Genomic DNA, 17,237 nt, shown 5'->3' on the forward strand with positions numbered 1-17,237 from the left:
TAAAAGCAGCAACACTTGCCACTGTGGAATCATATAATCTGCAACGGAGCCTTTAACTACCTTCTACATGCTACTATCAGACCTTGGGTAGAAAATCCAGCCAGCCACTGCCCCTTCCTACTACCTCTGCACATGGGGGTTAGGGTGTCACTTCAACAGTGACAATCATATAGAGCCAATGTTCACACCGTCAGCTGGCTAACCCTGCCATGGTTGGTATTCCATAACACACTCAGACATACACAGTCATACCTACAGACAATTTGGAGTGTCCAGTCCACATACTCCATGTCTGTAGAATTTGGGAGGAAATGGAGCACCTTGAGAAAACCCAGACAAATACAGGGAAGGCATGCAGCCCAGAAATGAACTGGAGAACCTCTTTCTTATATTTTATCTCTTTCTCCTACTCCCATCTTAAATATACTCATTTAACCATCTCTGTATATTTATTTACATCATCTGTTGCTTAATTCTCCACCCTTACCTCACTTCACTAGTGAAAACAAATTGAATAATATTTTTATTAACTAATACAGCTGTAATATCATGCACCTTTCTGTTATTTATAAAGGAAGGTGCAAATTGTATTAATACACATTATGCTTGTATGCTTTTTTTCTTTTTTTTTTTTTTTTTAAAAACTGAGTGTTTTATAAGGTGACATGAGTCATAACTGAAAGCCATAGAATTAAATACATAAGAATAACTGATAACAAGCCCTTGCCATCTTGTATATTTTGGAACCTGAAAATGTAATTGTGCTCTTTGGATAAATGAAACTAGCGGACCAGGAAGGTACAAGATGGTAACATACAAGTACATACTGTAGGAACAATAGTGACTGCTTATACTAGGATGCATAGTAACAGGCACCAACCCCAGTGTGACATGGGCCAGCAATGACATTGTAATCATACCTCTCAACTGACCCTTCCACCAGAGCAACATCTGCAGACTCTTGATCCTCTAACATCAAAGTTATCTAAGGAACCACTGACACTGCTCTACTGGTACTCACTACTTATCTTTTATCCGTACTTCACTGTGACTACACATGTTTTGTGTAATTACATTTTATGCACATATACCAAGATAAACATCACATCTACTGCACACGTTTGCTACTAAACTTGCAAACTGTAATTGGCGTTGTACAACACAGCTGTTCTTCTTCAAATTACTTCATATATTACCGACCAACAGATCCAAACACAGCAGATACTCATAAAAACTGTAGGCATGAATTCCTTCAGCTAGTGACATGCATACCAGTATTCTTCATCATCATAGTACTTTTAGTATACTTGTTTTTTAATGTATAAAATAGCTTCTATAAAATTTGAGCCTGTAATTTACAACGTATTTATTATCAACTCACACGTTTGGTACCATTCTTTTTAGCACATGCACACTAAACGAGGCAAGTCTGATTGGACATTACAATGCGAGTAAGTCAACGATTATATCAACAGCACATTGCCATAATATTCTTCAGAAAAAAATGCGATGAGCAACAAGGCATACCAATATGCGACTTCTGTTTTGTGTGCTGAGGGGTGCGTTTCTCTTGCGTTTTCAGACCTTGCAACTTGACACTATCAATATACTTTTCCCCACACAGGAAGTGAACTCCACCATACCGCTCAACAGTCGAGATTTTCACCCCATATTTTTGATATGTTAAGATGATATGTTAAGAAGATATGTAAGATGATATTCATGCTCTACTAGAAGTCCAACAGTTCGACATTCTCTGTCTAACTGAAACATGGCTCAAACCAACAATAAAAGACAATGAAATTGTCCCCCCAGGATATAACATCCTGAGACAAGACCGCTTAAGCAAAAAAGGTGGCGGAGTAGCTATACTCTATAAAATAGGCCTACAATTAAGCATAACAAATCATTCCCTTTTAACAAACACACATGCAGAATTAATTATCTCAAAACTTCAAATCAATCCTCACAAAACCATAAATATTATCTGTACCTATATTCCCCCAGGCAATAACACTATAATATTAGAAGACCTACTAAACTGGCTTTCTTTGAATCTCCACCAAGAAACAATACTCTAAGACCTAAATATTGATTGGAACTTATGCGAACATAATAATCCACCTACTTTTATTAATCTGCATGGCTTCACTCAACACATAAACATCCCTACAAGAACTAACAGACAGAGTAACAAAGAAACGGTACTTGATTGGATCTTAACAAATAGTCCACAACTACAATATACAACAGGTACTCTTCCAGACGATCTCAGCGATCACTCCCTAACCTATATTATCAGGCATAAAACCAGCTTATCTATCCCAGCTCAAGTTCGAATAACCCGTTGCAAAAAGAATTTTGACCCTACCCTGTTTCACAATGAACTTATGCAAATTAACTGGTCACCTCTAAAATACCTCCCAATAGATGAAGCTGTTAATCACTTCAATAATACCTTTCTCACCATCCTAGAACATCATGCTCCCTTGCGTTGCTTTCGTATGAAAGCTAAGACAGCACAATGGCTCTCTAACAAAACTAGGCAACTAATTCTTAATAGAAACAAAGCTTGGAAAAAATGGCATACCACTAAAAATTTAACTGATCATCTCTCTTTTAAACAAAAAAGAAATATAACAAAACAAGCCATACTACAGGATAAAAGAAACTACTACACTCAATTACAACAATCTTCCCTCCACCAACCACAAAAATTTTGGACCGCTATTAATACACTCTTATCCCCTGGTAAAGCTGCCACTCCAAAACCATCAGACTCCAACTCCAACTCCCCCACAGAAATAGCTAATGCCTTTAACACCTTCTTCACTTCAGCCATTCAAAAGCTAGCAAACCAACAAAGCCCTGATACCTCTAAACTATCTATGCCTAGCTCTACTCCCCCACCCCCATTTCACATCCAACCCATACCTACCTCCTACATTTTATCCCTACTTCAAAAACTCAAGCCAACAACCCCTTCAGCCGACAAATTACCTGCAGAATATCTCCAACTAGGTGCCAAGGCAATAGCTTATCCCATCTCTCTATTAATTAACAGGACTATAAAAGAATATACTATCCCTTCAACCTGGAAAATCTCACACATTATCCCACTCTTCAAAGGAGGTGACTCTTTGGAGTATTCTAATTTCACCCTATAGCACTACTATCTCCTCTTGCAAAAATAATGGAGAAATGTGTACACAAACAGCTACTAAATCACCTGTTAAGCAACAATCTCCTAGCTAGCTGTCAACATGGGTTTCGCCCATTCCATAGTACTACCACCGCCCTACTATCCTTCATTGACTCTATCAACATAAATCGCAACAATAACACTCCTTCCTCCGCTTTCTTTGTAGACCTGTCAAAAGCCTTTGACATGGTTAACCATCAACTTCTCCTACACCGCAAAGTCCCTCTCTCTTGACAACAAGGCCTTGAGTTGGTTTTCATCCTATCTTGAAAATCGCAAACAGGCAGTTCTCTGGGATAACCATCTCTCTGATCTTCTCCCCACCTCCATAGGAGTCCCTCAAGGATCCATCCTAGGTCCTCTTCTATTTTCCATTTTTATAAATGATCTGCATCTAGCCACTCCTCTATATACTTGTATTCAATATGCTGATGACACAACCATCATTTGCTCCGCCAAAACCCAGACTGAACTTCACCTGCTAACACAAAACACCTTCACCACCATCGAACAATGGTTCTCCAACCACTGCCTCCTCCTAAACCCCAAGAAAACCAAACTACTGATCTTTCCACCCACTCACCTATCTCCCCCTATTGACTTCACACTTACATCTAACAATGGCACACTTATTGCTCCAGACCAAACAACTAAACTATTGGGTATTACTATCGACAACCAACTAAAATTTGACTTTCATATCAACTCCACCATAAAATCAACTAACAGGAAACTTGGATCTCTATATAGAATCAAATCTTTCTTAACACCTGAAGCTAGAACTATCATAGCTAGAATCCACTTAATCTCTACCCTATTATATGCTTCTTCTATATACACTAACCTTTCAAAGTACAACCTCAAGAAACTAGCCATGTCATACAACAACATAGCCAGATTTGCCACTGCCTCTCCATATAAAACTCACCACTGTTTGAATCTTTTAAAACTAGGTTGGCTGGAATTACCCCACCTCATACAATACTACCAACTCACTATTGCACATAAAGTCCTTTATCACCCTGAAAACACACCAATGCTCTCTACACTCATAACACCCTATCACAATATGAGGCATCTCCGTTCCTTCAACAAAACACTGATAAAAACTTCTAAATCAAACAATGTAGCAGGAGATTCTATATTTTCCAACTCAATTGGCAAAATTTGGAATCAACTTCCACCAGACCTCACAACACTGACTTCTATTCCACTATTTAAATCCAATCTAAGACTCTACCTAAACAACCACAGGCTATGCTCCTGTAACGACGCTGGGTAACCTTTCTCACTCACCCTGCTTCCCCTCTTTACTCTTCTCCTGGCCTTCTTCATCTTTTCTCCAGCTTACTTAACTTTCCCTCTTATTAATTCATCTCTCTATCCCTCTTTACTCATTCATATTTCTTAACCTAAATACTGATGTCTTTGAATAACACACCTTAACCTAGCATTTTTATCTAACCTAGACTTCTGCTTTGCCTCACATAGAAATCAATTTCTGATATAGCCTGTAATTAACCTATGACATTGTTTTTATTTTTTATTTTTATTTTTTTATTCTTATTTTTATTGTATAAGTTTTTGTATATTTTTTATCTTGTTAAGTAGTAGTTAGTGGAGCTTTTCTCCTCGGGCCTCCACTGAAAATGGACTTGTATCCAGTTGGACTAGCCCGGTTAACAAATGTAAAATAAATAAAATAAAATTATCTCCAAAAATTGTGTTTTTTTGTGGAAAAACTACGAGGACTGAAGTCAGAAGATAATGACAGAAACATCAGTTTTAAACGTCATATCTTTAATCATATTTATGCTAATGCATAACCTGTTATGCCAACTTTCTATGTAAGAGCAAGCTATAAAAATTGTTCCTATTTTGGGGCTCTCTTGCTCAACGAGGTTGAGAGGTATGACATCCTGTATTATCTGCATTACCAGCAACATCTGTGAAACTTAATTACGAGCGCACACAACATAAATACGCACACAACATAAATAAAAAATAAACGTAAATGAAGTCAGTACATTGATTCAACCTGGTGTCAACAAAACAACCACTTTTATTTTTCATAATTTTAGGATACCTTCTTTGTCCGAACTAGTCAAAAAGCAACTTTGCTTATGTCGTAAGATGATAAAATAATTTATCATCCTAGTCCAAATTAACAAGACATCAAAAGAGTAAAGAAAACACAGAACAGAACACAGAACGCCACGCAGAACAGAGTGTGAGGAACTTTTCTTGGAGATTTCCTTCTTTCTCTGCGTTAGTTTTAAAAATAAATAAGCAGCAACTAATGCTAGCAACTCGTCGCATTTTAAATGTAAAGAAAAATGATCGAACACATGTAAGCAGCAACAGCTGTGAAGGCTGTTGTTTCAACATACCTGAAACGTAGAAAAGCAATCAATTTCCAGCAGCAAACCTAAATCCACAGTTGGAGGCTATAGTCCGTCAACAAAACAGATGGTGCCAGAAACTTGAGAGAAACTAATAGTTCCTGCAGTTGCACGGCATTTTTATTACAGGTGCAGGAGGAGTTCAAAGGAACTTTTGAATATTTAATTACAATGGGTGTTTTTTTTGGCGTGACGACTGAAAAGGGCTGTCCTTGAGCGTTCGCTTAAAAAAAAAAAAAAAAAAAAGTCAACACTGGGCGTTATTACTAATGCATTACAGTGCCCACACATTGTAAACAGAGCCGCGAGACAGTTTGCAGGCAGGAAAATGGAAGCCAGTAACGAAGCTGCAGGCAAGGGGACTGAGGGAAATAGAAAAATCTTTTTTTTTTTTTGGCAGTACTAGTTTTACATTATGCCAGTGTCAAAAGATAGGGGAGAAAGAGATGAAGGAAATGAGGAATCATGTAGAGAAGCACGTAGTGGTCCTTTAAAGCACTGTAAGCTTGATTTCAATTCTAGGTCTAGATCAAACTTTGGAAGGATCATTCTCCAGGTGCTCTTGGACTCTTCTTCCACCTCCCAAATGTAGTAAGCTTGGGCAGTCGACACATATAGCTAAGGCTACTGCAGCAGTGATTAATATGATGAACGTAGTGCTGTTGTGTAAGTAAACTTACCGTAACAGTAGATGTTTGAATCATCAGTGTATCAGTAGGTGCTCCCTCCCTCCATCCCCCATGTTTTTTGGTCTGTTTATGCTAGGGCATAGTTATTTTTGTATTTCGCAGCATTGTCCTTTCAGGGCTCAGGGTCTCTATGTTAGCAGGAAAGCTCTGAAGGGCTTGGTGCTCAAACTTGTCTTTTAGTCAGGTCAGCTTCAGCTACCAGACAGTTTGGGTGGATGGAAGGTACCCTGAAGCTTTGGAAGCTTGGCTGACTGTTAAAGTCTTGGGAGAATAATACCTGTATAGCTAAGGCTGTTACAGCAGTGATCATTCGAGCAGAACATCTGCTGATGTTCTTCGTGTTTCACTGTTCTAGTCATCCCATTTGGGTTATCCCTGCCAGGGTAGCCCTCGGCCGGCCTGAATACCAGAGGCTTAGTATTTCTGCATCAGTTGCTGTCACTTCAGGACTGACATCTGGTCGTCAGTAGTATAAAGTAAGGCAGCCGACACCATTACATCAGTCTTTCTTGCCATGGCCCCTGAAGCAGAAGCAGTTCGCACGAGTGCCGGTCGGCTGCTACCGGCGTTTCGTCTACCGAATTGAAGTTGAAGTCTTTCATTCTTACTGTGTCACTTCTTTAGCCCAGACCACGCCGTCCCCAGTTGTCACTTCTGTGCTTTGTTCAATGCCAGAACTTTCGTCATCAGGCCTTATTGTAGCTAGATATTTTCGCTTACCGTCCTTGAATTCCAATATGGCTTTGGTAAGCCATCCGATAGTAGGTGTTCCAAAAAAACGTAAAGATAAAGACACAGACCACACATGTCCAAACCTACCGACAGTGCTTCTGTTAAGCTAGTCGTCAGTTCTCCGGTCCTCAGTGAGGTGCTTTTGCAGCCCCTGATGCCTGCTTCTTTTGATTCCCAGGCCACTACCGAGACCCTTTCGGAGTCCAGTATGTCGCAGAAGTCGTCTTCTACTAAGGATCCTGCGGTCATCTCTACATTGGATGGGTCCGAAGCCGCTGAGCAGGCACCGGCTTCCGAGGAAGTCCTTTGCACTACTGATTCTAGACACAAACTGACGTCTTCTTTCGCAACTATCGTTCTTTCAAAAACGACTGAGATGTTTGAGTGCATTCACTTTTGCAGTCATTACATTTGGGTAATCTGCTGGCAGGTTGCCCTCAGTCGGCCTGAATAACAAAGTCTTGGGTCCTGCGTCAGTTGCTGTCTCCTCTTCCATGACGTCAGGTCATCAGGGGCATAAAACATGCAGCCGACGCTATTTTAATCAGTTTTTCTTGCTGCGCGGTGCCCGAAGCAGAAGCGGTTCGCAAGTGCCGGTCGGCCGACTCTTGAAATTTTCATTTTCAAGTTTCAGAACCGAAGTCTTCAAACTAAACCAAAGTACCCCGTTGGGGAAACTTTTTCTTGCTCCACCGAGTTTCTTAGGCCCAAGGTACGAACCACACTCAAGGAACCGATGACCCAATCTCAGGCACCTGCTTGTTGTCAGGGATATAAAAGATGCGGGCGACGCCATTGTCTTCAGTCTTTCTTGCCGTGCGGTGCCCGAAGCAGAAGCAGTTTGCAAGTGCCGGTTGGCCGACTCCTGAGATTTTCGTGTTCGAGTTTCAGATCCGAAGTCTTCAATAAAGTTGGGGAAAGATTTTTCTTGCTCCAGACCGATGTCAGAAAAAGTAAATAATTGTATTTCTTGTGGAAAGCAAATACCTCATAAGGACTTTCATTCTTACTGTATTCCTTGGCTAGGCCCTGATCACAACGTTTTTGGTTGTCTGTTTTGTGCTAGATTTAACCAACGTACTATTAAGCGGCGGTATGATTTTGCTTTAAACTATTTTGGACACCGGTTTAATTATCCAGAAATGTCGTCGGATAGCCATCCGACTACCGGAGTTCACAAAAAACGCAAAGAAAAGGAGAGAGATAGACAACCGAGGCACAAAACCGACGAAGAAGCTTCTCCTAAGCCAGTTGTGGGTTCGCCGGTTCTCAGTGAGGCGCTTTCGCAGCCCCTGACGCCCGCTACTTTAGAGTTGCGGGCTGCTACTGACTCCTATGTGGAGCTGCTGGAAACTCAAGGTATTGGAGCCTCGGATACTATTTCTTCAGATGGGTTTGGAGCAGCTGAGCAGGCACTGGCTTCTGAGGGTGTATTCAGACCTAAACATCTTTACATTAAACCAACCTCAGCTTCAAAGGCAAAGACTAAAGCACCTTCTAAAGCAATGAAACAAACTCAAGAGCCACGTGGACAGGCCTCTATGCCCAAAAAACTGATGCTCAAAATGGCCGAAGACTTAACTACCTTGATCAGGGGTTCCCATCCCCCTCCTGATAAAAGGCCTAGGCAAGAGACTGACTATGAATCTTCAGATCAGGTTTCTATTTCTTCTGATTCCTCTTTTGATCAGGAATATTCTCTTCCCCCCTATGAGGAATCTGATGCTGAAGAATCTATACCTTCAGCTTCTCCTCCATAGTACTATTCTTTTGGGGAAACCTTGCATACCAAGAGGGAGCATTTCCACTGGGAGAGCCAAGATTTTTCAGAATCTAAAAAGAGGCTCAGGAATTTCCTTTTACTATCTCAACACAGGCCACTAGCCATTCCACCTGTGTTAGATATTGTAGATTATGTGTTTTCGGAGTCTAGACTTACCCCTGACTCCTTACCTCCAGCTCCTGTTAAGCCTGACAGATATTACAGGATTCCTGACTCTCATAAATTCCTTTGTAAAACCCTGCTGCAGACCCAGAAACTATTTCACAGGGTCCCAAAGGAGTTAAGGCTTCCGCTGCAAAAAAACCCTACCCCCTCTGACAGAGGTTCTAGGGCACTTGATAGATGGGGAAAAAAGGTTTACACATCTGCTACTTTGGCTATAAGGGCCTTAAACTGTCAGTTTCATATGCTCAAATATCAGCAACATGTCATGGCATTGCTTAAACAGAAAATGTTATTAAACTTTGAATGTGCAGAAAACAAGGAAATGCAGGATTTATTGCATGCAGCTGAACAAGTTGGAAAGCATACTTTGCAATGTGGTTTTGATTCTTTGGAGCCCTCCTGCAGGGCCACAGGAAAATGGAAGAGATTCTGTGCTTGGAACCAGGCACAAGGAATGGACACAGCTGTACCAAATATTCCTCAAATTTTGCAATACTTGACTGAGATGTTGGGCAAAGGCCTATCCTTTTCATCTCAAAATTCATGCCTCTGCCATTTCGGCTCATTACAATACAGAGCCGCCAATCGTTTCTCATCCTTTATTAAGGCAGTACCTCAGAGGGGCCAAAAAGTTAAGGCCTCCAAGGAGATCACCAATACCTGCATGGGACCTCAATTATGTCTTGGAAAAACTCACCCTGCCTCCTTTTGAGCCAGCCGCTACAGCTGATATAAAGTTTTTATCTTGGAAAACAGCTCTGCTCCTAGCAATAACCTCTGCAAGACGAGTCTCAGAGCTACAGGCACTCATGGCTGTGGAACCTTTTATCATTTTTTATCCGGACAGGGTTTCTCTTGAGGACAAACCCGACATTTATACCTAAGGTAGTGTCCAGTGTGGCCCTTAACCAAACTATTCATCTGCCTACCTTTTATCCAAACCCACAGAATAAGGGGGAGAGAATTCTGCATTCTTTGGACATACACAGACAGTTACGCTTTTGTTTGAACAGAACCAAAGCTTTCAGAAAGGCAGAGCAATTACTAGTGGCATATGCTGCAGGATCACAAGGAAAGGCTGTCTTAAAGCAGACTATTTCAAAGTGGATAAGCCACTGCATTCATTTCTGCTATTCACAACATGGCAAGCCAGTACCTAAGGGCATTGGGCCACATTCAACCAGAGCAGCAGCCACTTCAGCAGTCTTCCTCAGGGGAGTACCAACCAAAGACATTTTAGAGGCTGCTACTTGGAGTTCAGTGCACACGTTCACAAAGCACTATCACTTACCACTCTACTCTAAATCCAGGGCAGGCTTTGCCACTGCAGTCCTGCAGGGCCTAATAGCCGCTCCTAATGCTATTTAGCTCTAGCCTCCCAACCTTAGCTTTGGGATTCAACCCAATTGTAATGACTGCAACAGTGAAACACGAAGAACATAGTACAGTTGTGTACACTTACCATAAATTTAGATGTTCGAGTGAATTCACTGTTGCAGTCCAGGTTACCCATCCGCCGTCCCCCATTTCTTTGCTGGAACTTATCTTTACTTCTCTATTCTATACAACCTATGTGGTGTATTTGCTTGTAGATGAAGGCAAACTATATACTTTGGTGCATGCATGTTTTATTGACATATTTTTAGCCTACCCTTTTGGGGGCACCTGACATCTCGGGCAAGAAAAACTGAAGAAAATGGCGTCGGCCAGACGCCCTAGTACTAGAAAGTCTTATGCTAACAAAGGGAAAAGGTTTTGCACCTGTATCCAGGGTAAGGGAGCCAATACTGCACAGCCCTCTCTCCCTCTCATCATGGATTACTTAGCTGACCTACTACACAGTGGCCTCTCTTTCAAAATTCATGCCTTTGCTCATTTCCCCACTGAGCAACCCCTTTTCTCGCACCCTTTGATCAAACATTTCCTAAGAGGGGCTAGCAACTTGAGGCCGCCCAGAAGAGCACCAACCCCCCAGCTTGGGACCTTAACTTTTTGTTGGAAAGCTTACCCTGCCCCCTTTCGAACCAGCTTCTTCTGCAGAGCCAAAGATTTCTCTCCTGGAAGACAGCTTTCCTTCTGGACATCACTTCAGCCAGGAAAATCTCCAAGCTGCAAGCAATCATGGCTGTGGAGCCCTTCCTCTTCCATGTTGACAGGGTATCCCTCAGAACTAACCCATCCTTCATGCCCATGGTGGTGTCCAGTGTGGCTCTCAACCAATCCATTCATTTGCCCACCTTTTTTCCTAATCCCCAGAACAAGGGGGAAAGGATCCTGTACTCTCTAGATGTGCACAGACAGCTCAGATTCTATCTAGACAGGACTAAATCATTTAGAAAGTCTTATCAATTGCTGGTTAGCTTTGCTACAGGGACAGAAGGCAAAGCCATCTCCAAACAAACCATTTCCAAATGGATAGCCCACTGCATCCATTTCTGCTACAAACAACATGGAAAGCCTCCCCTCAAAGGGGTCAGGACTCACTCCAGCAGAGCAACCTCCATCTCTGCAGCTTTCCTCAGAGAAGTCCCTACCACCTTGACATCTGTTCACACTTTTACCAAAGATTACCACCTGCCTCTCTTCTCCAAATCCAGGGCAGGGTTTGCCTCTGCAGTCTTACAGGGCATCCTAGCCAGCCCCTAGTTTCCTTGACTGCCTCCACCCATTTCCTCAGCTTTGGGAATCAACCCAAATGTGGCGACTGCAGCTGTGAAACACAAAGAACATAGTACAGTTGTGTACACTTACCATAAATGTAGATGTTCGAGTGTTTTCACTGTTGCAGTCCTGTTTTCCCTCCATCCCCCTTTCTTCCCTTTACTTACAAAGGATATATTGATGTTTACTTTCTGCTAGTGGTTCTTCCACCAGAACCTGGCTCCTACTTGGGGTCTCCTTACAGTTAGGGCAATAAAAACTGATGTAATGGCATCAGCTGCCTTAATTTATATTACTGATGACCTGACGTCAGTCCTGAAGCACCAGCAAACGACACAGAAATTCTATACATCTGGTATTTGGGCTGGCCGAGGGCTACCCTGGCAGGGATAAACCCAAATGTGATGACTGCACCAGTGAATGCACTTGAACATCTACATTTATGGTAAGTGTACACAACTGTACTTTATTGCAAGTTTACTTACACAGCTGTACTTTGATCTTTTCAGGAATAAGAACAATGAGCTGGGGAAAAGTAATAAGTTTATGTAGTAGTGCACCTTGTGTTTTTTTTGTTTTATGAAATGTCTTCCTAGGGTTGTACCCTCTGGTCACTTTAGAATTACTTTTATTTGTTTTTGTTTTTTTGTGCTGTAGTAAAATTGCATTTGCTGTTTTAGCACTGTTTAGAGTTTAAACATGGATGCTGAGTCTGTAATTATTATTTTTTTCTTTTACTTTTATAGCCGCACACCTGGGAATTGTCAGAACTCTAGTAATGAAGTTGATATATTGGGTACAAACCAGAATGGATCTGAAGTCCTGGGTCAGCTGTCTAGTACCAATGGCACCAAACCTGTTGAGGATTTTCCCAACATGGAATCTCAGAATGTTGCTATGGACCATATGGAGCATGTTGGGATGGAACCTTTACAATTTGATTATGCTGGCAGTCAGGTGCCCATGGACTCTGCAGCTGCTGCAGTTGGACTTTTTGACTCCAACTCACAGCAACAGGTGATGATTTCTCAAGGGAGTTGGTATTCCAGGTTGCCACACTTTTGATTACGTAGTTACTTAGCAAAGGAAGTGTATTCCAAGGGTAAAACATGTCGCAGAGATCTGAAGGTTCCTTGCAAGTCCCAAATTTATTGTACTCAGCAGTACTGAGATGGTAAATGTAAAGTAAATGTTTACGTGGAGAGCAATGCATTTGTGTGTTGGGGGTGTAATTTTTGTTCTACATACACAGATTTTTGGATGAGAGAGTAATGTAATAAAATTCTTTGAGCCCTTGATATAAAACCATCCTATCAGTATGCCCTTCGTGATTTTATTTCCCTATGTAAAAGTGATATGCATGAAATGTTAGTGTTCTGTTCATTCGTTTAATTCATTCATTCATTCCCTTTGAGCCAACCTGTGGGTCCTTGATCCTCTCATTGAGTCTGACCCAGCGTCATTAGTACTAGAGTCTTGAACGCTTGTAAGATTTCCCTCCCACAATATACTAGTGCTCATGTTATCTCTAATCTCATTTGATGTCATTGTGTCAGGTCATGGATCTCATTCTGTTGCAGCCAAGTGTTCTGTTTTTTCTGTTATCTTTTTACAGTAGTAGTAGTCTGATATTGTCATAGTTACTGCAGTCCTTTCTCTGATAGTTCTTTGGACTTTAGCTCATTTTCTTGCCCTCTTTCTGCCGTTGGCTGATTTTTTTATATTGTATGTAAAATTCTCCTCTATTAAGGATTGCTTTTATACTTAGTTTCATTTGCTTTCCTCCTGTTTTCAGGGGTTAGGTAATGCCCCTTTTGTGGTAGTGGTGGATGTTGCCTTGTAGTAGTGAATTTCTTTCTAGATAACAGATGAATGTGGAAAAGGAGATGAGCTTTAAGAAATGCTTAATGGGCAGGCATATCATTCCCTCCAAATGCACCCATAATCATTGATTTATGTGCATGGGTGTGCGATAACTGTTACTTGAATGCGAGTTTGGTGTGGAATGTGTTCCGACAGCTCTGGCACAGAGAGGGTAAGTTGATCTTGAAAGGGCTGTTGCCCCCATGTCTGGACTCCATGAAAATTAAGAAAATCTCTGACAAAGTTTCCAGGCATAAGTCTTGAAAGAATTCCTCAGACTCTTTGGTACCCTCCTTGGCATTCTGAGTTCTGAGGATAGATGTACTCATGGTTCAGGCCCCCACATATTCTCTGCCTCTGGACACTGAGCTCACAAAGCTTGTTATTGTACAGGAAGTTTCTTGCAAGTGTCAGCTACCTATGGCTTATCCAAAAAGGATTTACACTGGGTCCTGTTCTGTCTTCTCTTTGCATTGTCGTTAAGGTCTTTCAGATCCAATAGAAGAATGTAGGAGGTGCACCTGGATGGTCAGTTGAAGAGCTTTGTAGCAGCTTAGATTGAGATGACAGTCATACGTTTGTCTTCTGCATCCACTTCTGCTTTGGTAGTTTTAGAGCAGATCTTCACCCTGGGGCCTGTTACTTTGGAGCCAGCACTCATTCTGGTGTTGACTTTGGCAATACTGGATCTGAAACACTTGACCGCTATCCTGTCAGAGTTGAGGCAGCCTCTTAGTCAGGGACTCAGACGAGGCATCAGCACCATTTTCAGATCTACCTTGCATGACTCTGCTGGTGGCACTAGAGACCTCGGGTTTTGAGTCATTGATTCTGATACCCTCATCTTGGCCATCCACCTTCTACACTTCCAAGGATCTGTCCTTGATTCTGGTCATTTCATCTACTGAGGAATGGATCCAGTGGCTTGGATGGCTTCCTCAGATGTGGCAGAGGCTGGAGTGGTTTTTCAGGTTAGGGGAGGGTTGTTGTATCTTCAAAGAGAGCAGAGATGCAGACCTCCTGGGGATCAGCTCAACCCACTGACTCCCACTCCCTCTCATCTTCCTCCTATCAGACATCCTTTGGTCAGAGTTGACCCTTGGGCCTCAAAACTACTGCTCCACAGCTGGAGGAGTCATCTGTGGAGGCAGACCATACCTCCCCTTATGTACCAACAGAGATGTACGAAAGAAGGCACATGAACTCCCTTTGTGTGTCTCGCATCTGATACCTACTTAGTTGCTAGAGAGGGAGCCCCTCAGTCTCCTCTTGAAGACTCCTTATTTGACGAGTTATTAGAAATTATGCAGTAGTAAGGATTGTGGCCACCTGCCCTCCCCTCTCTCAGGACAAGCCGGTACTTTTTGAGACTTGCAGTTCGAGCCAGTCTTCTTTTTGGGTGATTCTCCAGCAGACTAGTTACTTGATCTGGTGGTGAGGTGATCATGGCAGGAGCCCAGATACATTTGAGGTAGTATCACAGAAACTGGATAAAATCCTCAAGCCTCCCAAGGACAGGCAGCAGTGGGCAAAATCTGTTCTCTGAACAAGGAATCACGGGAAATTGATAGATTTGGAAGTGGGCATACTCTTTGGACACTTTGGCTTTAAGGGCCCTGAACTTACACCACACTTATGAATTGCATTCAGAGACATTTAGCTTAGCAGGCTCTAACTGCTTTGAAAGCTCCCCTGACATTGGAGTCTAGGATGCATTTGGAAGCAACTGTGGCAGCCATGTCCAACAGTATGAAAATCTTCATGAGCAGTGCAGCAAATGAAATGGCAAGAGCAGCCAGAGCAAGCATGGCACTGAGGCGTCAGTAGTAGCTGCACCTCTGTGATTTCACAAACTACTTAAAGACTTCTTTCACCTGTGTCCCCTTTGAAGGGTCATTATTGTTTGGTCCATTGGTGAAAGAAAAGATGCAGAAGTGCATGTATGACAGCAAGGCTCTCTGCCGTACAAGGAAAGTTCAAGGTCCTTCAAAGGTCCTGTAGTAATGACCAAAAGGAACCATGCACACTCTGGTTCCGAAAGTCTGGGCATCAGCAGTATGAAGCGCTTTGACAGGGGGTAGCTATGGCAGAGGCAGCCCCTTTATTAGATTTAGGTCCAGATTCAGAGAAGGTCTGAAGAATGAGTGTTATTTTGGGTCCTACTGAGACAGACCACTGCAACGTCTCTGAAGAGCTGCCTGAGAGCTCCCCTCTGGAGGCATTCGGGAGTCATCTTCCCCTTTACCTAATGGTATGGGAGGCCATCATATTGGACATTTGTCAGAGGGATTATATCAAAAGGCTGCTTAATGCCATTTTTCATGACACCCCCAGATCTGTGGCAGCTGCTGTCGGATGTCCTACCCAGTGAGGTCTAGGCAGTAGTAAGAGCATTTCATTGCTGTCTATAAGAGCCATCCAGGAAGTCCCATCAGACCAGAGAGAGAGTTAGGGCTGTGTTTGAGGTTCTCTTTGTTTCAAAGAAAGAACAAGACCGCAAGCCTATAGTGGACCTCCGTAATCTAAACAAATATATATGGACAACACAGTTCAGAATGTTCATGGTGCAGTTATTTCTGTCCTGTTTCAGGGTAAATGTCTGTATATTCTTAATAGACTTTCAAGATGCTTATCTTCACACCAGTTTTGAGCTTTGCCCTCTAAACAGCCTCCAGGCTGATGACCAAATGCGTGGCTGTGATTGAGGTTCATCTTCATCTCAAGGATGCAGGATTTTCCTGTATCTGGATGACTGGCTCCTAGCGGCTCCCATGCTGGAGTCTTTCATGGAGACCAGAGATTACTTGCTCAGACTGTAGTAGTCCTTGGGGGAATCTCCATTAAACTTTAAAGGAGAAACCTTCAACCAGCTCATAAGATTATTTTCATATGTTGGCATGTGGGGGTTGGGGGTTGGTATAATGGTTAAGGTGTTTGCCTCACAGACGCATGGTACAGAGTTTGATTCTCAGCTTTAGGGAAATTGGCTAGGCTTTAAATGGACCTCAGTCATGAGCCGAGTACTTAGCTATGAACATGTGAATAGTGCAGTATCTATAGATGATGTTCGTGTTTCACTGTTGCAGTCATTACATTTGGGTAATCCTGCTGGCTGGTTGCCCTCAGTCGGCCTGAATTACAAAGTCTTGGGTCCTGAGTCGGTTGCTGTCGCCCCTTCCCTGATGTCAGGTCGTCAGGGTATAAAAGATGCAGCAGAAGCCATTTTCTTCAGTCTTTCTTGCCGCGCGGTGCCCGAAGCAGAAGCGGTTCGCAAGTGCCCGTCGGCCGACTCCTGAAATTTTCGTGTTCGAGTTTCTGATCCGAAGTCTTCATTAAAGCTAAGTACCCCGTTGGAAACTTTTTTCTTGCTCCAGACCTATGTCAGAAAAAGTTAATAATTGTATTTCTTGTGGAAAGCAAATACATCATAAGGACTTTCATTCTTATTGCTTTCCTTGCCTAGGCCCTGACCATGACGTTTCAAGTTGTCGGTTTTGTGCTAGATTTAACCAACGCACTAAGCAGCATCGGTATGATTTTGCATTAAACTATTTTGGCCGCAGATTTAATTACAAAATGTCGTCGGACAGCCATCTGACTACTGGAGTTCACAAAAAATAAAAATAAAAAGATAGGCAACCGAGGCCCAAAACCGTCGAGGAAGCTTCTCCTAAGCCAGTCACCGGTTCTCAGTGAGGCGCTTTTGCAGCCCCTGACACCCGCTACTTTAGAGTCGCAAG

The 17,237-nt window shown here is 42.4% G+C and overlaps 1 protein-coding gene across 6 annotated transcripts in view; it reads left to right on the forward strand.

Annotated features, from left to right (window-relative positions):
• Positions 1-17,237, forward strand: part of PUM1 (pumilio RNA binding family member 1) — a 3,075,948-nt gene that overhangs the window by 415,208 nt on the left and 2,643,503 nt on the right. For all 6 annotated transcript variants that reach the window (XM_044084662.1, XM_044084694.1, XM_044084669.1 and 3 more), the window contains exon 3: positions 12,381-12,651. In XM_044084662.1, coding sequence (XP_043940597.1) covers positions 12,381-12,651 — 271 coding nt within the window. The remainder of the gene's footprint in view (positions 1-12,380; positions 12,652-17,237) is intronic.

This window comes from Protopterus annectens, chromosome 1.part1, assembly GCF_019279795.1.
Source record: "Protopterus annectens isolate FY-2018-M chromosome 1.part1, PAN1.0, whole genome shotgun sequence".
Lineage (NCBI taxonomy): Eukaryota > Metazoa > Chordata > Ceratodontiformes > Protopteridae > Protopterus > Protopterus annectens.